Source organism: Salvia splendens, chromosome 8, assembly GCF_004379255.2.
Source record: "Salvia splendens isolate huo1 chromosome 8, SspV2, whole genome shotgun sequence".
NCBI classification, from domain to species: Eukaryota; Viridiplantae; Streptophyta; class Magnoliopsida; order Lamiales; family Lamiaceae; genus Salvia; species Salvia splendens.
Window position 1 is genome coordinate 2,956,176 of NC_056039.1, and position 20,687 is coordinate 2,976,862.

At 36.6% G+C, this 20,687-nt stretch overlaps 4 protein-coding genes across 4 annotated transcripts; 2 read left to right on the forward strand and 2 right to left on the reverse strand.

The window, feature by feature from the left end:
* Window positions 1-266: 266 nt before the first annotated feature.
* On the forward strand, window positions 267-3,133 carry LOC121744853 (transmembrane protein 87A-like). The gene is made up of 5 exons (XM_042138526.1): window positions 267-633; window positions 1,013-1,952; window positions 2,068-2,163; window positions 2,452-2,588; window positions 2,668-3,133. Exons 1-5 carry the CDS (start codon window positions 311-313, stop codon window positions 2,825-2,827), a joined length of 1,656 nt encoding a protein of 551 aa, XP_041994460.1. The 5' UTR covers window positions 267-310; the 3' UTR covers window positions 2,828-3,133.
* Window positions 3,134-5,926: 2,793 nt separating this feature from the next.
* LOC121744762 (partner of Y14 and mago-like) lies at window positions 5,927-8,814 on the forward strand. Its single transcript, XM_042138390.1, has 4 exons — window positions 5,927-6,212; window positions 6,281-6,400; window positions 8,119-8,337; window positions 8,422-8,814. Exons 1-4 carry the CDS (start codon window positions 6,033-6,035, stop codon window positions 8,554-8,556), a joined length of 654 nt encoding a protein of 217 aa, XP_041994324.1. The 5' UTR covers window positions 5,927-6,032; the 3' UTR covers window positions 8,557-8,814.
* Window positions 8,815-9,366: 552 nt separating this feature from the next.
* Window positions 9,367-11,340, reverse strand: LOC121744760 (mRNA turnover protein 4 homolog). The gene is made up of 8 exons (XM_042138389.1): window positions 11,225-11,340; window positions 10,952-11,117; window positions 10,748-10,838; window positions 10,574-10,632; window positions 10,244-10,304; window positions 10,006-10,096; window positions 9,847-9,923; window positions 9,367-9,743 (listed from the first exon to the last, which is right to left on the reverse strand). The coding sequence occupies exons 1-8, from the start codon at window positions 11,250-11,252 to the stop codon at window positions 9,627-9,629; spliced, it is 690 nt and encodes a 229-aa protein (XP_041994323.1). The 5' UTR covers window positions 11,253-11,340; the 3' UTR covers window positions 9,367-9,626.
* A 594-nt stretch (window positions 11,341-11,934) lies between these two features.
* On the reverse strand, window positions 11,935-14,542 carry LOC121744759 (WD-40 repeat-containing protein MSI1-like). The gene is made up of 6 exons (XM_042138388.1): window positions 14,041-14,542; window positions 13,325-13,651; window positions 13,074-13,226; window positions 12,681-12,805; window positions 12,447-12,542; window positions 11,935-12,346 (listed from the first exon to the last, which is right to left on the reverse strand). Exons 1-6 carry the CDS (start codon window positions 14,383-14,385, stop codon window positions 12,118-12,120), a joined length of 1,275 nt encoding a protein of 424 aa, XP_041994322.1. The 5' UTR covers window positions 14,386-14,542; the 3' UTR covers window positions 11,935-12,117.
* Window positions 14,543-20,687: the final 6,145 nt, after the last annotated feature.

Here is a 20,687-nt window from a genome sequence, read left to right on the forward strand (position 1 = left end):
TCGTCATTTTTTTATTAATGTATTTTTTAAAAAAAATTAATGATGTGGCTGGGCTGGGCTATATATACGCGCTATGGCTGGGCTATTTATGATGTGGCTGGGCTATTTATGGCTGAGCTATTTATGATGTGGCAGGAGGATTTTTAGTGCTGATGATGTGGCAGTGGCTAGGCTATGGGTGGGCTATTCCTATTGTGGATGGCCTTATAGTCTTAAACAATTACTAACAATCTTATTAGGTGTTAAATAGTACTAGTATCTTTCAGTAACCGACGCCAAGATCCTCACGCGCGTGGCACATGATTGTTTGATGCTGAAATCTTATTTGCTGTATCACCACTCTACCTCCCTCGCCAGTCGCCACCAAATTCTCCCCGCCGATCTCTCTCTCCTCTTTCTCTCTCTGCAATCCCCGCTATTCCTGCCCTCAATCTCCCTCCCCATGGCCCTCGCCAGCGGCCAATGCCGCGCCGCCATTCTCAAATTCTTCGTTTTCTTCGTACTAATATCATTCACTGAAGCCTCGATTCACATCTACGACCGAGATCCATTCCGAGAAGTCGGCACCGCGTATCTCCTCTCAGGCGGCAGCGAAGGCGTCGCCGCCGCGCAGCGCGCCCGCTCTTACATCAGGTAATCTCTACTGATCAGATCTATCACATTTTGTCGGCAATCGAGTCTTTGAGTTGAAGAAGGGAAACGGAATTGGATTTGTTACATCGACGTCATCGATACTGTTTGTAACACGATGCATTGGAGTAATGTATGTGTGTGAAAGTTAGTTATGTAGTTCAGCTGAAATTGGTTGGTGAATGGCTTGATTTCCTCTAATTTGGATTGAATTTCGGTGTATTAGTTGTTAGAGAAGTAGATTCATCAACAAATTGTCAATGTCTCCATGTGCTTATGTTGTCAAAGTTCATTCGTTTATCATCTTTTGATTCGCACGATTTAGGGCTTTTCCACTTAACACACTGTTACTCTGTTCTAATTCAAATTTGAATTAACTTAGATTCGAGAACATAACATTCTGGAGGAGTAAAGAAGCTGCTGAGCATCATCCAAGTCTGGCGTACAACGGTGGGTTGGTTCAGGCTGTTATTTTTGAGGCAGCTGACCGCGATAATATTGGTGGATCTCCGTATGGTGGGCAGAGATCGATCTGTTGTACCCCTGATCTTGCCAAACTGGAAGGGTGCAAACAGGGAGAAGTGATACGAACACCTTCAGCAACTGATAGGATTTGGCCGGTTGTTATAAATGTGCAGTTTAGAGGAAACATGTTATCTGCACATTTGAAAAAGAATAAAGAAGTAAATATAAAGAAAACCGGGATGTACAACTTATTCTTCATAACGTGTGATCCAAAGCTCAAGGGACTGAAGGTAACGGGAAGAACAGTGTGGAGAAACCCTACTGGCTTTTTACCTGGTAGGATGGCCCCTCTGATGAAGTTCTATGTATTTATGTCTATTGCTTATGCAATACTTTGTGGCATATGGGTTTTCCAGTATGTGAGACACTGGACCGATGTTTTGCTGCTGCAACACTGCATCACTTCTGTTATAGCTCTTGGGTTGTTGGAGATGACATTCTGGTACTTTGACTATGCGTACTTCAATAGCTCTGGTACAAGGCCGGCTGGAATCACAACCTGGGTCGTTACGATCGGAGCAATAAGAAGAACTATTTCACGCATTCTTATTCTTTCTGTTTCTATGGGCTCCGGTGTTGTACGCCCAACCCTTGGTGGTCTAACAACAAAGGTGCTTCTTGTTGGAGTCACCTACTTCTTGGCAACAGAAATGCTTAACATTGCTGAGTACGTGGGAAGCATAAATGACATTGCAGGGCGAGTTCGAGTGTTTTTTGTCCTCCCAGTTGCATTTTTGGATGCATTTTTGATTTCATGGATTTTCACTTCTCTTTCAAAAACATTAGAGCAATTACAGGTATGTATATATCCCCATTGATTAAAAGTTTTTCGTACTCTCACTTGGTGATTATGTTGCGTCTTTTCCTCGAGTTTATTCATGTGCTAACTATGGCTACGTTTTCCTTTGTCAGGCTAAAAGAAGCTCTATCAAATTGGAGATATACAGAAAATTCTCAAACGCTTTAGCAGTTACCGTTATTGCTTCAGTTGTTTGGATAGGATATGAGGTAAAAGCCTTTTGGCTCTTGCCATTCTTTTCTTCTCTGTGAGAAAAGCAAAATGAATGAGTTTTAGAATGGACACCCCTAAAATTATGTTACGACACAGTTTAACAATTGGATGTTGTACTCATCTCTAAGACTGAATATTTCATTACGAGACATATCTTATACAACCAGCTTAGTCTTGTTTGCCCAGTAGCTTTCCTACCTGAGGCTTTGTGATTAGTTATGTTTTAAACACGTCATATTATATAAGAACGCTTTGACATATCAACAATCTGATAATCCCTGCAGGTTTATTTCAAAGCAACAGATCCCTTCAATGAAAGGTGGCAGAATGCTTGGATTGTCACAGCTTTCTGGGATATTCTTGCATTTGCTTTGCTCTGTGTAATCTGCTATCTTTGGGCTCCCTCTCAGAGTTGCCAAAGGTACGTGTTATCTTTATATGAATTTGAGCATAATCTTTGTTAGTCTTTCTTCAGCTTTCTTTCCATAACTCCATGTCAGGTATGCATACATGGAGAATAACGAAGGAGACACAGAAGAAGAAGAAACAGAATCGTTATGTAAAGAAACACCTAAAGGCAGTATCGGTCTAGTGAAGCAAAACAGCAAGGATGACGAAACTTCTGATCAAGAAGAGGCCGAAGAAGGTAAAACGGAATAGTTTCTGTGTGAATGATGGAAAAAGGCTGCAGTACTAAGAGAGAACAAACTGATTTGGATGTTCATGTAGACCTACCTACCTTTCGACACGATAAACATATTCAATATTTTTTTTTATCAAAGTGTATAGGCCAAAAATGAATCATTGATCGGTTGCAGAAATTCATGTGTTTCTATGAGTGTGATTGTAACGATATTGTTTATGGGATTCAAACAATTGCTAGTCTGGTCAGGTTTTGTAGTATTGTTGTGTTACTGTGTAGTAAAATGACACTAACAAACCATGCAATTTTTCTACCTTCGTACCTTTAGTTATGTATGTGTAATGATTTTTTTGCTTTTTTTGAGTTGATGAATGTTAAATGGAGTAATAAATATGAAGATGAAGGTTGCCTCAAAATCATGAATTTTAATCACAGCTATTGGTAAAATAAAATCCATGTTTTCTGTCTCCTTAGAGCATTCACAATGGGGCGCCTGAAGGCGCGCCCGATGCGTGCCATCGTCTTCGGGCACCATCGGGCACCATTGTGGGTGCCCGGACGATGCGACGCCCTAAGCCCACGCCCTATGCTTCGTCCGCGGTAGAAGCGCGCCCGATAGGCCATCGGGCGTCATTGTGGGCGACGCGGACGATGGCGCGCCCGATTGGCACGCATTATTTATTTATTTTTTAATGCTAAATTCGAAAAATTTGTTTAAATACCCCTACCTCACCTTCATTTGTAACATTTTATTTCACGATTCCACTCTCGAAACTCACATTTACTACGAAATGGATTCAAGTCCCAATAGTCCGATGTTTGGAGGTGATGCGCGTTGGCCGGGTACAGAACCCGACGAATATCGGTCATTCGACGCCAACGCGCAGGACGATCCCGAATTCAGTACGGATTCGTACGGTTTGTTTGACATGGAGCCGTCTCCCACCCGACCCGTCGCCCCCTCCCACCGCGCCGCCGCCGCCAGAAAGAAGCGGATCTGGCACCGGGCGTACAAGGTGCCACCTCCGGAAACGAATGAAGAGTACGCCCCCGGGAGGACGAACTACCAACTGGATGAAACCCTCGTCTTGGCGAGGTGTTGGGTGGATATTTCGGAGGACCCGGTATTCGCGAACAGCCAGAAGCAGCTTGCGTACTGGGAGCGCATCGCCGAGCGCTACAATGAGGCGAAGCCGTCGAGCGCGTACAAGCGTCATAGGGAGCAGCTCCGCAAGCACTGGGACCAGGTGAAGAAGCAAGTCAACTTGTTCGCGGCGGAGTACGAGAAGTGTTCGAGGGAGCAGGGAAGCAGCGAGAGCTTGAGCGATGTGCGCGATAGAGCGCTGTTGTCGTACCAGTCCATGTACGGCGACTTCAAGCATTTCAACATCTGGACGCTCTTGAGGGACAAGCAGAAATTCCAAGGCGGGATTCTGCACACCGGTGCGACAAAGAGGACGAAGACCACCGAAGCTGGTGGTTACACGAGCAGCGAAAGTGGAACTCGTCCGGTGGACCTCAACCGGACGTACGCGGAGGATGAGAGTTCCGGCACACCGATGTCCTCCCGGCATCCCATAAGCGTCAAGGCTGCGAAGAACAAGGGGAAGGCGACGACGACATCATCCTCGACCACCGCCGCCCCATCGCCGATCCCGGTCCCGACCCCGAGCCCGACAGCCGTCGCGTATGTGGAGTTGGCAACAACCTCGATGGCGCGGACGTTGTTGCAGATGCACAATGCCCTCGAGAAGTGTACGGACCCCGCCAAAGTCGAATACCTCCGGGGGTTGATCGATGAGCTGCGCCGGAAGTTGGGAATTTCGTAAATTAGCCAACTTGAATCGTGTAACTTTTGTTTAATCAATGCAGTCTTCGCCTGTTTTTATTTAATCGTTGCGTTTTTAATTAGTTTGCATTATATATTTTGAAAACATTTAAATTAATTAATTAAACAATAGTAAAATCTATAAGGCGCGCCTTAGGGCGTTCCATAGGGCGCCCCACTGCATGTGAAAGGGTATGAGGATAAAAAAGATGATGTGGTGGTGCATAGGGCGCGCCCTAGGACGCCCCATTCCTAATATTGCTAATGCTCTTAATTATAAGTAAATCTTTTTGTCACAATATTTGAGGAAGAAAAAATGAATCACTTTGCACGATAAAATTGTTATTTAACATATGCAACAATTAATGCCTACATAATTACATATTTTACAAAGTACTTTACTTATATTAGTACTAGTACTTAATAATTATTCTTACTTTACTGTTTTTAATTAATTCAAGCAACTTACATTTAGTAGCTCAGTTATTAATTTAGATCTCCCTATGTCAACTTGTAACTATTTTAGATTTATTAACAACAGTTTTTTCATTGTTCAAACTTAAACACATCTTCTTTACCCAATATTAAGGATATAAAATATTTATTCTTTCAATAATAGGAGTAGATCAAAATTGGAATCCTAAGAGTTAAATGGATAAATTGAGGGCCGAGACTTTGTCCTAGCGGCAAGGGGCTTAGACATTGTTGATTAAGGTGTTAGATTCGAGCCCTTTTATCAATATTAGTGGAATTGGATTTTCGCATGTACATGAGGTGGAATCAGTCGTTATAAGAAGTTTACCCAACACAATTTCTTGTGTGTGTGAGTTGGCCCGTCACTATAAAAAGTGCATGGGTCACAATCAATCACTATAAAAAATTTACCCAACACAGTTTCTTACTCCCAAGATATTAGACTCGTATACCACTTTGGGGTGCCCCAACATACTTGAGTCATTTCTATCTATGGTAAAAAATTACTTTATTATCAACCCCATTTACACCACTAAACAACATCTCTTAAATTCTTGTGCCAAAACAAATGAGTCTAATATCTTGGGACGAGGGAGTACTATAAACGTGTATGAGGTCGCATGCGGTGGAATCAGTCGCTATAAAAAGTTTACCCAATACAGTTTTTTTTTTAGTTGGTCAGTAATTATAAAAGGTTTTAGGTTCGAGTTTTCCGTAACACGACTTTTAAATTAAATTTATTTACCTATAAAGAAAAAAAGGATTAAATTGAGCCTTTTTATTTGAAAATAAATACAATTTCCCTCTAAAATATTTGGATCAAAATTGAGGGAAAAAAATTCATAAACAGAGTTAAATATACGTAATCGCAGAGGCGGCAGTGGCGAGATCAATTGATTTTTCGATCGAGTTAATTAGCTATGAACGGTGGAGGAGTGGGCGATGCGGCGGCGGAGCTGCACAAGCAAACCCTAAAAGAAGGGGAGAGGATTTTGGCGCCCACGCGCCGCCCCGACGGAACCCTACGTAAGCCTATTCGCATACGCGCGGGTCATACGCCTCAGGATGAAGTTCCAATCTACAAATCCAAAGGCTCAATGGTATGTTTCACAGCTAGGGATTTCGATTTTTTTTAAATCCGGAATGTTGAAATTTACTGTGACGGCAGTGGAAGGAGGAGATGTCGACGGTGCAGGAGGTGCCGCCGGGATATGAGCCGGTGGCGGAAGCGAAACCTAAGTCGAAATCAGCTAAGAGGAATGAGAGGAAGAAAGAGAAGCGTCAGCAGGTAATAAGTGACTGATATTATTTGCTAGTAATTGTTAGTATAAAGTTTGCGACTGAATTTGGGATTTAATCAATTTAGGGGATCACTTGAAAAAGACTCTAACTTGGTTAATGAGGTTGATAATTTGTTTAGAAAGAAGCTTACTTTGGAAGTACTCAAAGTTTTAAGTAAAGTGTACTCTAGGCTTCTCTAGTGATTTAGGTAATTGACATGGTTTTGGGGTTCTCGAATGGTTAAACATTTATCCTTTTCGTCCTTTCTGCTGCGAGTGGTGTATTTTGATATGATTACTTTGTAAATTACACTGTGATATGCCACATATTGCTGATGTTTGTGTCTGGGAGCTGTGGTTTGTCATGGATAGATTGGGTACAGGAAGATGCATGAATATCAGAAGAGGGATTTGTTTGATGCTATTTTGGGGATGGGATCTTTCGTAGGTCATTCCATTAGGCTGATGATGATTTAAAACATCTCTTTGGACTGAATGCTTTTGTTTTTAATCAACGGGTGCGAACAACTAGAGCTGTGGTTTGTTGCAAAAACAATGAATCAAGGTGCGAAGGAAAAGATATTCTGGACATTTCTTATCGGTCTATTTACTACTTCTTGTCTAAATTTTTCGGGGAGTCTTGACTCTTGAGAATGAATGATCAAATGTGGATAGGCACCTATCCTGAGCTATTTTCTTGATGTTTCCCTTATGAACACGTAAGGATAAAACGGAAACTGATTATTACAGTATTTCAGTGTTGTTGTTTTTAAGTCTGTCGTGCTGTTGAAATTCAAGTCCTTATGTCATAGAGCTAGGCAATGGAGAGATCATCTCAAGTTGAATTCCAAGCACACTCCCGAAAAACAATTATTGCAAGTTACTCATTACCGAACTTGAAATATTCAAGAATGCATTTTACTTGCTTGACCAGATTAGTAGTATGAATTTATTTCTATGTAAACATCAATTTGCATTTGACTTCACCAAATCTCAGAATGATCACATAATGCTGTCAGCTGCTAGTTTAGAAAAAAAGGATATAGTGCTACTAGTTGTCAAACTCATGAGTAAGCTAGCTGCCATGACCAGGACAAACCAAACATAAGTTGCCCTACCACAACTTGTGCAGTCAAGTTGCTGCTGCTATTTGTCTCTAGTACATTTATGTTGTCAGCACTAGTTCATTAAAGCATGTTTCTTGTTTAATCAAGCTGAATATGAAGATACACCTCAGTAATGTAGGACTCATTGACGTTTCATTTTGGGGTAATTTCTCAACAAAATATCCTCATACCCTCATCATTTTAAAGACTGCTCACTCTCCATTACCTCATAGATCAATATGGTGCCTTTTTCAGAAACAATCAACACAGTGTTTGTTAGGTGAGGTGTATTTAAGAAGACATGTGAAGTTTTGTTTTTTAATTCTCATGGGACATTGGTATCAGTTCTATCTTTATAATGAACCAAATGTATTAATTGCTTGTTGAAACTGCCGATGCTTACTGGGAGTGATAGATACATTGTCAAGGGTGGAATGAATGGCAGGAATGAGCCTTACAGCTAATTCATATGTAGGCAGCTCTTGCATAATTTATGGTTTAAAAAGAACGACATTCCACTATTGTGCTGGCATGTGTAACAATAGGTTATGTTGATTTGGTGAGAAGAATGCTACTTCGACTTATATATCTCTAACTTGTGGTAACATGATTGGTAACAGGCTGCTCTTAACAAGGATTCAGATCAAGATGAAGTTCTGTCTGCTGATAATTCCAAGGATTTTCCAGAAGATTTGGAGTCAACTTCATCAAAGATGAACTCGCTCTCCCTTTATGAAAGTGCCTCGTCGGTTGCACCATCTACAGGCTCAACCCAGTCTTCGAATTCAGAAGATCAAGTTCAAGATATTGATAAGAAGATCCGAGCTCTAAAAAAGAAGGTAAATTTTACATGCTACTAGCTGTATACAATAATTCTAACACAGAACGTGGAGTCATGTGGTACTTTTCTACTATCTTTTCAGATTCGGCTGACTGAAGCTCAGCAGCAAAAAACGCAGGAGGCAGACATGACACAAGAACAGTTGGAGAAGTTAGCCAAGTTAGAAGGCTGGCAGAACGAGTTGAAGCTCTTAGAAAATAAGAAATCCCAACTTTGAGCATCCGATTTCGTAATGTGATTGTGCCAAACTAGCTAATTTATGAAAATCTCATTTATGCTGTGATGCGATTGTATCAGAGAGAAGAATTGAAGAACTCTGCAGATGTAGTTGGTATCATATTTGTTAGAGTGAGAGTGAAACTGGCCTTTTCATTTTCAGTGAGGATTCTGATTTAGTTATTTGTTTCATGATGAACATATCTTTCTTCCAGTGGTGATTTTTTCAAAATTTAATCAAGTTATAATTATGTGTTAATTTCTTTCTGCATTGTGAATAACAGTTTGATTTCTCATAATCAAATTGTGAAAAATCATAAATTTATTTCAACAGCAAGAAGCTTTGTTGTCTGATTGCAATAAAACAATAGCAAGTACTCCTTGTGACACCTTGATAAATTAAACTTAATCAGTCCACCAAAAACAATCTCATTAGGATATAGCAGAAGGTTTCATACAAAATTAAATATAAGAGATAAAAAAGAGAGTAAAGTAAGAGAAATAATTGAGAAATGTGGATAAAATAAGACATAAAAATAAAAAGAGTGATATATTGAAAGTTAATTTTCTAATTTTAGTACTCCTTTTGTCCCGTTCAAGACATTCACTTTTCATTTTTATTTTGCTCATTCAAGACTTCCACTTTTTATATTTCGAAATAAATCTCCCTCTTTATTAAAATATTCAATTACTACCTTTTTTCTTTCTACTTACTGCACCTAACCACTCCTAAAATCTTATGCCAAGAATGTATACATCTTGAGTTGGATAGATAATTTTGGTAGATGGACGTAATAGAAAGATAAGACTATTTTTGCGAACGAAGAGTCTTATAGTACTCCATATAATAAGCAAAAGACATTTTCAAATAAGGATACACTCATGGTTCCAGCACTTAAACAAAATTGAATTTTTTTAAAACCTGTTAATAGTACATAATCTCCAAAAAAAGTAAAAACAAAAAATCAAAGTCTGTAGCAGATCTCCATATCTTCAACTTGAACATTGGACACAACCTCAAGGACACAGCAGCACAATCAAAATCATCCCAAACAAGGTTGTCCCATGATTCTATGAGGATTCAATGTCTGAATCTTCCAAGCCTTCTCTGTAAATCTCAAAATCTTCTGAACTCCACCGACATATTAAGTGGAGTTTAAAAGTGGCCATCTTGATTCCCAAGAGGCGCTGTAGACAATCAATCAAACAGGAGAGTTAGTATCTGAATCTATACAGAATCCACAATCTGTAGCAGCAAGTTTCATGACTCATGTGTAGGATATACACTAACCAGTATCCTAGCTGACTCGGGTGATAATTGTTTTCCTTCTTCGCATACAACAAAGTCTGAAACAAGCTCTACAACTCCTGAAACCACACAGAGTTGAATTTATAGAGCATGTAAAAGCTAACCACGTAAACGGGAGTACAACACGGAAGTATTGCAAACCTTTATTCAATCGAACAGGCATCCCCTGCTTGCGCAAGAAAGGCTCCATTTCATGTGTGAACTGATCAAGAGGACCTTCATTGAGCTCCACCTGCAAACACCAAGAAAAATAAATAAAATTCAGGATTCCTACTGCTCTGCAATGAGTTCCAATCAGAATCCATAAAATTGAAACTGAGATGTACGTAGTAGTCAGTATTCATCTCTGCTACAAATATCTGCCCATTAAGTTAAATACCTTTTCTGTGGCGACAGTTCCAGTTCTAGCAAAGTCATAATCTTCATATTCCTCAAATATTCTGCAAAAGGCAAGAGGGTTTAGGTTCATGAATATCTGTCCTCAACCTCAAGAGCATAGTTAGTCGACTATCATAATTCAGAAACACATAAGCTACCATAGTTTTTCATCTACTGAGTTACAACTTTTTTCAGAGCTTTTGACTGCTTATACCAAGGTGATTTATCAATTAGTGTTGCCAAGCAAATGATCCTATTAAGCTACCATTTACAAAAACAATTCCTTGAGTTTGAATTAATGTGAGTGCGAAAACTTAATCCTCAGACATACCTCTTCACTTCTTCTTTTGGCAAATTAGTTAAAAAGAGACCAGTATCACCACGAAGAAGCTGCACAAAATGAAGAGCTAATGAATTAGAAAAGAAGTTATAAAGATATGATACATCACAGGAACGGAACATCCCCCACACCCCTAAAAAAAGAAGAAATTAGAAAATGGCCTACCTTTGAAATCTTGTGCAGGCCTGGTCTAATCTCATCAGAAGCAGACCTACCTAATGCAACTTGCATAACTTTGTTTGAGCCAAGAAAAAATCTGGAAACCAAAATTGAAGAGAATTTCATTTATGTCGCCAGCAAAACAAAATAAATCACAAGAAATACTCATTCTTATCAAACCAAAGTTCATAAACGGAGAGAGATTGTTACCTGCTTGAAGACTTCAACTTCTCTTTGAAGCCTTTGAACTTGAGATTCCTCATGTTCTCGAAAGCGATAACATAGGCGGACTCGTACTTGTCAACGGAATCGCGTATTGTATTCAATACGTTCTCTTTATGCTCCTTTCCCTTCTTCTTTGTCTTTGACAGAGTCACTGCAAATCAATCAACAAACAAAACACAATTATTCAGATTAAACATGGAAAGCATAAAAATCAAATATTGTAGAGATTGGCAAGTAGTACGAGTATAAAAGGCAAACCTGGGCGATTGCGCTTTGATTTAGGCATGTTTTCTGAGAGCTTCAAGGAGAATGCTAAAACCCTAGTTAAAGTCTTCGTTGAGACGACGGAGTGTTTGGTGCGCTTATATTGTTTTTGTTTTGGGCCCAGCCCAGTTTTTGTTGGCTCACTTTTTGGGCCTAACACACCAACAATTTCCAAATTAAGTTGTATTTTATCATCCTTTTTCGTAGTTTTATTTAATTATTTATAATAATTGACATTAATTTAAGGTCCCTTCAATGCAATTTTTTTTATTGGTAAATAAACATAAATTTTAAAAATCACGCCATGGTGGACTCAAACCCGTGACCTTTGTCTGGGATTCAATTCATTTAATCTAGCAGGCTAGCATTCTATCAAGGCTGTAATTATAGAAAAAATGGTAAACAATATTAATCAATTCATTCATCAAATTAAAGAACATATATGATGATTTTATAAGGGTTGTCTCGGGGCAATTGTAATTTTTTGATAATCTTCTAAAACATTTTTGTTTTGTTTCTATTTCATGTTAGAATTAGGGCTCTTTGAAATTTAATGCAATGATGTTATTTGCTTTCAGCAGGCTTAACCATTTTGTTCCTTGACATGTATGGCTGTGCTCACAATAATCACAATTTTAGTTTTTTTTCAGAAATTGCACTCTTACCTTTTGCGAATTAGGAGAAAAGGATTCACTGCTTAAATATAGAGAAATAGACAATTCCCCTTTCATTTTGTATTACAAAAAGGTTCAACTATGTAACCGAAAAACTAGAAATTGTTCTCATAAGTTAAAAGCCACAGTTAAATGGTGCAACACAGCCAAAGGAAGAAACACAGAGAATATTTTTAAGAGCTAAACAGGCTAGATCGAGTCGAAAAACTGAAACTAGGAGCCTTTCATGGCATCGTTGCCTGGCAGATCATCTTCATCATGGTAGATGTTCTCAGACATCTGCCATATCTGAAGTATGTTATCCTCCGCCACACTAGCAACAACCCAGTCTTCACAAGGGTTCCATGAGAAATCGGATACTTTACTCGTGTGCCCGCCATGAATGAATACGAGCTCTGGTGGTCCGTCCTCAGCGTCCTCCGATGACTGCTCTTCATTAATCCTGTCAAGGCATGAGTAACCACATCAGCAAGCATCATCAAGATGAAACTAGCTTTTGCTCGATCAAGGGAGAAGCATAGAACTTTTAACGAGAAATATACCTGCTGAGATCCCAGACCATCAGTCTCCTACCAAGGCAACACGAAGCTAAGATGGTTTCGTTCTTTGGGTTCCATCCGACCTGAAAAACCTCCTCCCTGCAGAGCGATTGCAGCAGGTTTAAGAAAACAACATATTTTGGCCACACTTTATCAAGGCAAAAATCTTTTCGAACATAGATATACAGTAATTATATCCCTTTTAATTGTTAAATCATAGGCATAAGAACTGCTTACTTGTGAGAATCAAATGTATGTAGTGCAGTAGAAATCCTTCGCATGTCAAATAACTTAACGGTCTTATCAGTAGAACCGGTCGCCAGAACCCACTCGTTAAAGGGATTGAAAGCCAAACAGTTTACCTATAAAAATGTCATGGAAAATACACAGTTTAAGGCTACAATTACCAGATCAAAAGCAGATGAACTATGTATATTAAAGTGTACATTTATCCAAAAATAGGTTCACATCACATCGATAAGTAGTTTGAGGTAAGAGGTGGAGAATTTGATTACCCTAATACCCTAAACATGTCCTATGTGCAGTAAAATTAAAACTTGATTATAAAAACATAATTCAAAACTCTAGTTTGTTCTTTAGTTTAATCAGTATGCTAATCGTGAAACCAACCTCGCCTTGATGGGCAAGTACAGATTGTATTGGCTTGTTGACTGAGGGAGAACGGAGATCCCATATATGCAGATGCTGGTCATCTCCAACCGAACCAAACAGATATTCATGCCTGAGGTGCCATGCCACATCTTCAACAACACCTTCGTGAATCTGCTTATGAACGATGAAATTAAAGACTCCAAATAAAAGTCAGCCGTGCTGATTATGGCCAAGAACATAAAACTTAAGCTTCGTTTCTGTTTGAATACCTTAAATATTTGCATCGCATCAAGAGCATTATTCTTAGGAGTTGCATTTATATCCCACAAACATATTTGGGCATCATCCGAACCACTCAAAAGATGACCATCCTTGAACTGACTCCAAGATAAACCATATCCTTCCGAGTTGTGGCCCCTTAGCCTCAAATCAGGGTTACACGCACCGTCTAGGGGAGGCTTGGATGGATGTTTGCTATAGTCGAAAACATAAACTTCCGCACCAACAGTCTTGGTGGCAATAATAAACGGATTCTGAGGCATGTATCGGGCCCGATTGACCTCCCCATCGTGATTTATTTGCTGGATAATTTGAACCTGCAAAAAGGATTAAAACAAGTAAAGAACTAAATCATATTTACATACACAAACTGCTGCATTTGTATTAAAAACTTCATTAACTACGACCTAAATCCCTCCCTGGAGAAATTACTGCACCAAATTAGATTTCTATTTATATTTTACTGATAATTAAAAGAGTTACACAAACACACAAAGTAGAGATGCAGTCTACAACAGCAAGAAATCAAGGCTCCTAAGTGATCGAGTTTTTAAGCACTCTTACATTCTCTAGTCTCATCTTAGCTTCCCCAATCCCAACCAAAAAAAATCAAGATCCAGAAAACAAAATCCCCAATTAATTCCCCAAACCCCATCAAATGGAAGTCAAATCATCAGAACACAAGTAGAAAAATTAAAAGAGGCACCTTGCCACTGGCGCAACCAAATCCACCGAATTCAGACCGTTCATCCTCATAATGGCGGGCATCGTTCTCGGAGTCCTCGAGAGGCAGCTGAATCCTGGCGAGCATGAGGTAATTGGGCTCATCTTCGGAGGTGTGGGTACCGAGAATCATCTTCTGGGCGGAGTAGTCCTTGCCCGGCGGCTCCTCCAGGTCGGGCAGCCATTCCACGGTCAGCGACGGCCACTCGAGCGCGTGAGTGACGACCAAATCGTAGAGGAACGGCGTGTTCTTCTTCCAAATCTTGTACTCCTCGTTCACCAGCCGCTCCTCTATCTCCCCCCTCATCTCATCGTCGTCTTTCTCCATTTTCACTTCGAATTTCTTCGCGGAATGCGGCGAATTGCGCGGATTTGTGATTCACTTCGTGCTCTACTGCAGTTATCGGAGGAATTCTGGTTTGAATTTTACCCGGGTGTGGAGGGTTTTGGGGGATAATTGGAGGGAATTGGATTTCTCAACTCTTTTTTTTCCTTAATAAAGTGTGATTTTTTTTTGTGAGATTATTACAGAGGAAATGTGAATTTCGGGGGAAATGTTTGGTTGGGCCCTATTTTGGGCTCTCTCAACGGCGATACCAAAAATTAACATGAATCAGTAGTTCTTGAAGCGAGATTTTATTTTAAAATCGGTCCTTCTCATATTTTTTCACTCGAAAATATCCTTTTGGGCTGCTAGACAATTTCAACTTTTCACATTTTTAACTTTTTAAATTTTTTATATTATTTTATTAATATATTAAATCTGATATTATTTTAAAATTATCTTTCTTCTTTCCTTTGCCATCCTAAATTTTCTTTCATTTTTTAAATATCATATTAAATTTCATAAATTAAACTTAAAATTTAAAATTTTAAATATCAATAAATTATTTTAATTAAAATGATCAATTTATATATTCTTAAGTAAATAATATTGAAAAAAGTACTATGAGAATCATAAATAGTATAGTGAAACAATGGATTGAGAAATGACATTGTGAATACTCTAATGCCATGTTTGGTTGACGGTAAAGTAAAGTTGACAAGAAAAATAATTCCTCGGAAAATGAATCCCGAGAATATGATTCCTAATAACTTTACTTTCATGTATTTGGAAAATATCAACATTTCAAATTTTATATTTGATTTAAACACCGAACTACTCTTACTTATTATTATTTTTATTTATAAAAAAGAATAATTATATATATATTTTTAATAAATTATTAATTATAAATAATAATTATTATATTATTATATTTATTATTAGTTTAAATATAGATTATCCATCATAATATATAATAATATAAATGTAATTATAGTTACATGGAGTATTATAATCATAAATGATTATAATTATTATAATAATTATTATAATTATAATATTTACTAATATTATAATTTAATAGATTTTATAATTTGAAATTTCAGTATGAATTTATTGATTAATGATTAATTTATAAAAATAATTATTATTATTTATTATTATATAATTTATATTATACTAATATTTTAATTATTTAATAAATTATTAATTATTGGTATGATAATAACAAATATATATATATATATAGAGTTGTGATCATATGATAACCCCTAAATCTCGTAATAACCCTATAACAAAATCTGGACCGCACATATTTCTAATCTTGTGGCTGAGATTCAAAGTTAGATTTACTTCATAAAAAAAAAAGGCGGAGGGGTAAATATGTCATTTCCCTCATTTAATTTCTGAATTTCGCCAAATATCACGTAAAATGATAAAATGATATATGTTAGGTTTATTGCATAAAATGATAGTCTTGCCGGATAAAATGATACTCAACTTCATAAAAAAGGCGGAGGGGTAAATATGTCATTTCACTCATTTAATTTCTGAATTTCGCCAAATATCACGTAAAATGATAAAATGATATATGTTAGGTTTATTGCATAGAATGATAGTTTTGCCGGATAGAATGATACTTTGAGTTGATAAAATGATACTCTTGATTGATAAAATTATACTCTGAATTTCGCCAAATATCACGTAAAATGATAAAATGACAGGTTTATTGCATAGAATGATAGTTTTGCCGGATAGAATGATACTCTGAGTTGATAAAATGATACTTTTGACTGACTGATAAAATGATAAAATGATATATGTTAGGTTTATTGCATAGAATGATAGTTTTTCGGGATAGAATGATACTCTGAGTTGATAAAATGATACTTTTAGCTTATAAATGTTAGGTTTACTGCATAAAATGATAGTTTTGCCGGATAGAATGATACTTTCAGCCGATAGAATGATAGTTTTGGCGGGTAGAATGATACTTTCAGCCGATAGAATGATAAGTATTTTTGGTGTATAAAATGACATTTTTGTTTAATAAAATGATACTTTTACCTGATAAAATGATAATCTAAACGGATAAAATGACAGAAACCTTATAAAAATGATACTCTGAGTTGATAAAATGATACGTTTACTGCTTTGTATGTTTGTATATTATGTATTGTGCCGATTATGTTAGGTTTATTGCATAGAATGATAGTTTTGCCGGATAGAATGATACTCTGAGTTGATAAAATGATACTTTTGACTGACTGATTAAATGATAAAATGATATATGTTAGGTTTATTGCATAGAATGATAGTTTTTCCGGATAGAATGATACTCTGAGTTGATAAAATGATACTTTTAGCTTATAAATGTTAGGTTTACTGCATAAAATGATAGTTTTGCCGGATAGAATGATACTTTCAGCCGATAGAATGATAGTTTTGGCGGGTATAATGATACTTTCAGCCGATAGAATGATATGTATTTTTGGTGTATAAAATGACATTTTTGTTTAATAAAATGATACTTTTACCTGATAAAATGATAATCTAAGCGGATAAAATGACAGAAACCTTATAAAAATGATACTCTGAGTTGATAAAATGATACGTTTACTGCTTTGTAGGTTTGTATATTATGTATTGTGCCGATTATGTTAGGTTTATTGCATAGAATGATAGTTTTGCCGGATAGAATGATACTCGTGATTGATAAAATGATACTCTGAATTTCGCCAAATATCACGTAAAATGATAAAATGATAAAATGATAGGTTTATTGGATAGAATGATAGTTTTGCAGGATAGAATGATACTATGAGTTGATAAAATGATACTCTTGACTGATAAAATCTAAGTGACTGATTCAGAGTATCATTCTATCTGCTGTGAGTATCATTTTATCAGTCAAGAGTATCATTTTATCAACTCATAGTATCATTCTATCCGGCAAAACTATCATTCTATCCAATAAACCTATCATTTTATCATTTTACGTGATATTTGGCGAAATTCAGAGTATCATTTTATCAACTCAGAGTATCATTCTATCCGGCAAAACTATCATTCTATGCAATAAACCTATCATTTTATCATTGTATCATTTTAAGTGATATTTGACGAAATTCAGAAATTAAATGAGCGAAATGACAGTTTTACCCCTCCGCCTTTTTTTTATGAAGTAAATCTAAGTTTGAATCTCAACCGCGTGATTTTAAAAATGTGCGGTCCAGATTTAGTTATAGGGTTATTACGATATTTAGAGGTTATCAATATAACGCACCCCTATATATAAAGGAATGTATTCACATCCTTACACTATACGTTTGGAAAATGCAATACTAATTACAACCGTTAGATATTCCCATCTAATGTCCCTCAAATCCTAGGTGGAAATTACAAAAAGTATATAAAAAAATTGAAAAGGGTGCTTTAGGAAATATGCTTTTAAAATTGGTTTAAATGTTCCAAATTTCACGTCACCCACGTTAAAATCAGTTTTTTTATTTACCTGTATAATTCTAATTACCATATCTTTTTATAATGAAGATCTTTCCACATCACGTATCATTTCTTTAATTATAATTCATATTAACAGATGATAATTCTTTCTTTAATTAAGTTGATTTTTTATTATGATATACCATATCCACGTCACGTATTATCCACGGCACCCACATAAGACGTGATTTTTGATTTATTATTTATTTTTTCATGAACCAATCCGACATGTACATTGTTTCATGTTTTTTTTCGTCTAATGTACATGTTGCGTTCTAATAATGTATATAAATATTTGATATGGACCTTTTGTGAACTAAATAATGTACGCCAAATTGCCTTTAATGTACATGCGTAATACTAAATGATGTACATGTGTAAGTATTTAATGTTTGGCGAGAGTTGAATCCATACCATTTGGGCTTAGCAATCCATGGGGCTAGGTTCTAGTACACACTCACAAAAGAAATCATCACCAAGGGCATGAAGTTTGAATCATTCCCCTTGGGTTTAGCAACCCATGGGGCTAGGGTATAGTACCACCACATGAATTAAATTTCATTTTTTAATGTGTGTTTTAGATTTGGTATAGTAAATAATGTACCAATAATATCTAATAATGTACAAATTGAAGAGAATAATGTTGAAAGGAACTTGAATTCATGCCCTTTGGGTTTAGCAATCCATGAGTTTAAGTTGTAGTACACACTCATAAAATAAACCATCACCAAGGGCAGGGAGTTTGAATCATTCCCATTGGGTTTAGCAACCCATGGGGCTAGGATATAGTAAACGAATGATGTACATAAAATACATAGCAGTAAATGACTACGTGATGTACAAATATGGCTCTGTAATGTACGAACGACTTAGTTTAATGTACAAAAGGCTTAGTTTAATGTCTTGCAGCACGTTGCATCCATACCCTTTGGGTTTAGCAATCCATCGGACTAAGTTGTAGTACCGGCAGACTAACGAAAACTTCACCAAGTGCAGGGAGATAACTCTTTTCCCCTAAGGTTTAGCAATCCATTTGGCTATGGCATATTACCAACGCTTTCCTATAATTTCTGTTTTTATCATTTGGTTTTGGTTTCATACAGAACTTGACGTACAAATATGGTTTTGTAATGTACGAAAGACTTAGTTTAATGTACGAAATAATTAGTTTAATGTCGATGTTAATGTATGAAAATGGTATTTGAATGTATGAATCACATGCATTAATGTAATTAAATGACTGAATAATGTATGTTCATATATAGCTACATCTTGTCGCAGTGAATGATATTTTAAAGTCATGTACAATTATGCACGTATAATGTATCATGGGTTGGTGAAGGTTGCATGTCCTCCTCAAAGTCTTCATCACCAAGATTTTTTGAGCGCTTTGTACCTATTAAAAAATATTGACATTTAGGAGATTAGACTACAAGCAATATCAAACAAAAGTACGGGGAGATTACACTATAAGCAACATCAAACAAAAGTACATCAGTTAATAATGTAGATAATAAATTGTACGTAATATACAGAACATGTTCACCAATGTAACTCAAACTACCATAACACACATTAATGTAGCAGATATAAATGACGAATCTAATGTTTTCCATCAATGTACATCTGGGATTATATAATGTAGCAGTCTATATCAAAATAATGAACAACAAGGTTTTGTTAGTGAGTCGGCATGGATTGTTAAACCCTTCGGGGATGGATTTAACTTTCGCAACACATTAAACCCATTATAATCTATATTAATAAGAATGTGACATATACATTAAACCATCATAATCGTACATTAAATTCACAGAAGTATTCACGGTGATTGTTTGATAATCGTACATTAAATAACCATAATCGTACATTATCGAATTAATGTACTAATACGTGTGAATAATGTACCAATTTCGTTCTGCTATGGATGCTACAACAATTGACCAAAGTAACTCTATCAACACTAACGTACATGATAGATTAGATAATGTATCACATATAATATAATCAGATAATGTACACTATAAGCGTGTAATATACAAAATTTTATTTTGTATTGATGCACAATCACAAATGAATGCTCAATGTAATGCCAACAATTTATAGTTTCAAAAATAAATTTTGTAATGTACAAACTCAGACTCTCCGTAAACAAGTATGTTGTTGTCAACAAAATGAACAATAAGATGAATACCCAATGTAGATTTATCATAAAGAGACATCAAGAACACATGATTCAATATGAAGCATAATTGAATAGTTTTTAATGTAGATTTATCATCAAAACATTAATCTTTGATGAAAAAAACCGAAGAAATACCCAATATACTGAAATCAACAACATCTGAAGCAATTAGAGCGCAAAACACATACAATCATTGAAGAACAAACTTATAATTGAAAAACCCATATATTTTACGGTTGAAATTTACCAGAAATTCGTCCCGTTTATACAACCTTCGAATAAAGGTTCACCGAAACTAAAATCGGCACACTACAGTCAAAGAGCACTCAGAAGTTGGTCTGCTATTGAAATAATGTACAATTCAATCTTGTTGACGCCGAAATCGCGGTGAGATTTGGCGGCATCTGGGGTCTTGGGAAGGGTTGAATTGGGGGGGGGGAGAGAGAGAGAGGGAGATGAATTAGAATCGAATTGATGGAGAGAGGAGAGAGATTGGGTTGTGAAATCATCGCTCAAATTAATTCCGCTGAAATCTCGGAACTGCAGTTTTGAAACTGCTACACATTATTGTGTGATACAGATTTTACCCTGATAATGTACGAAATGGAGCGAATAA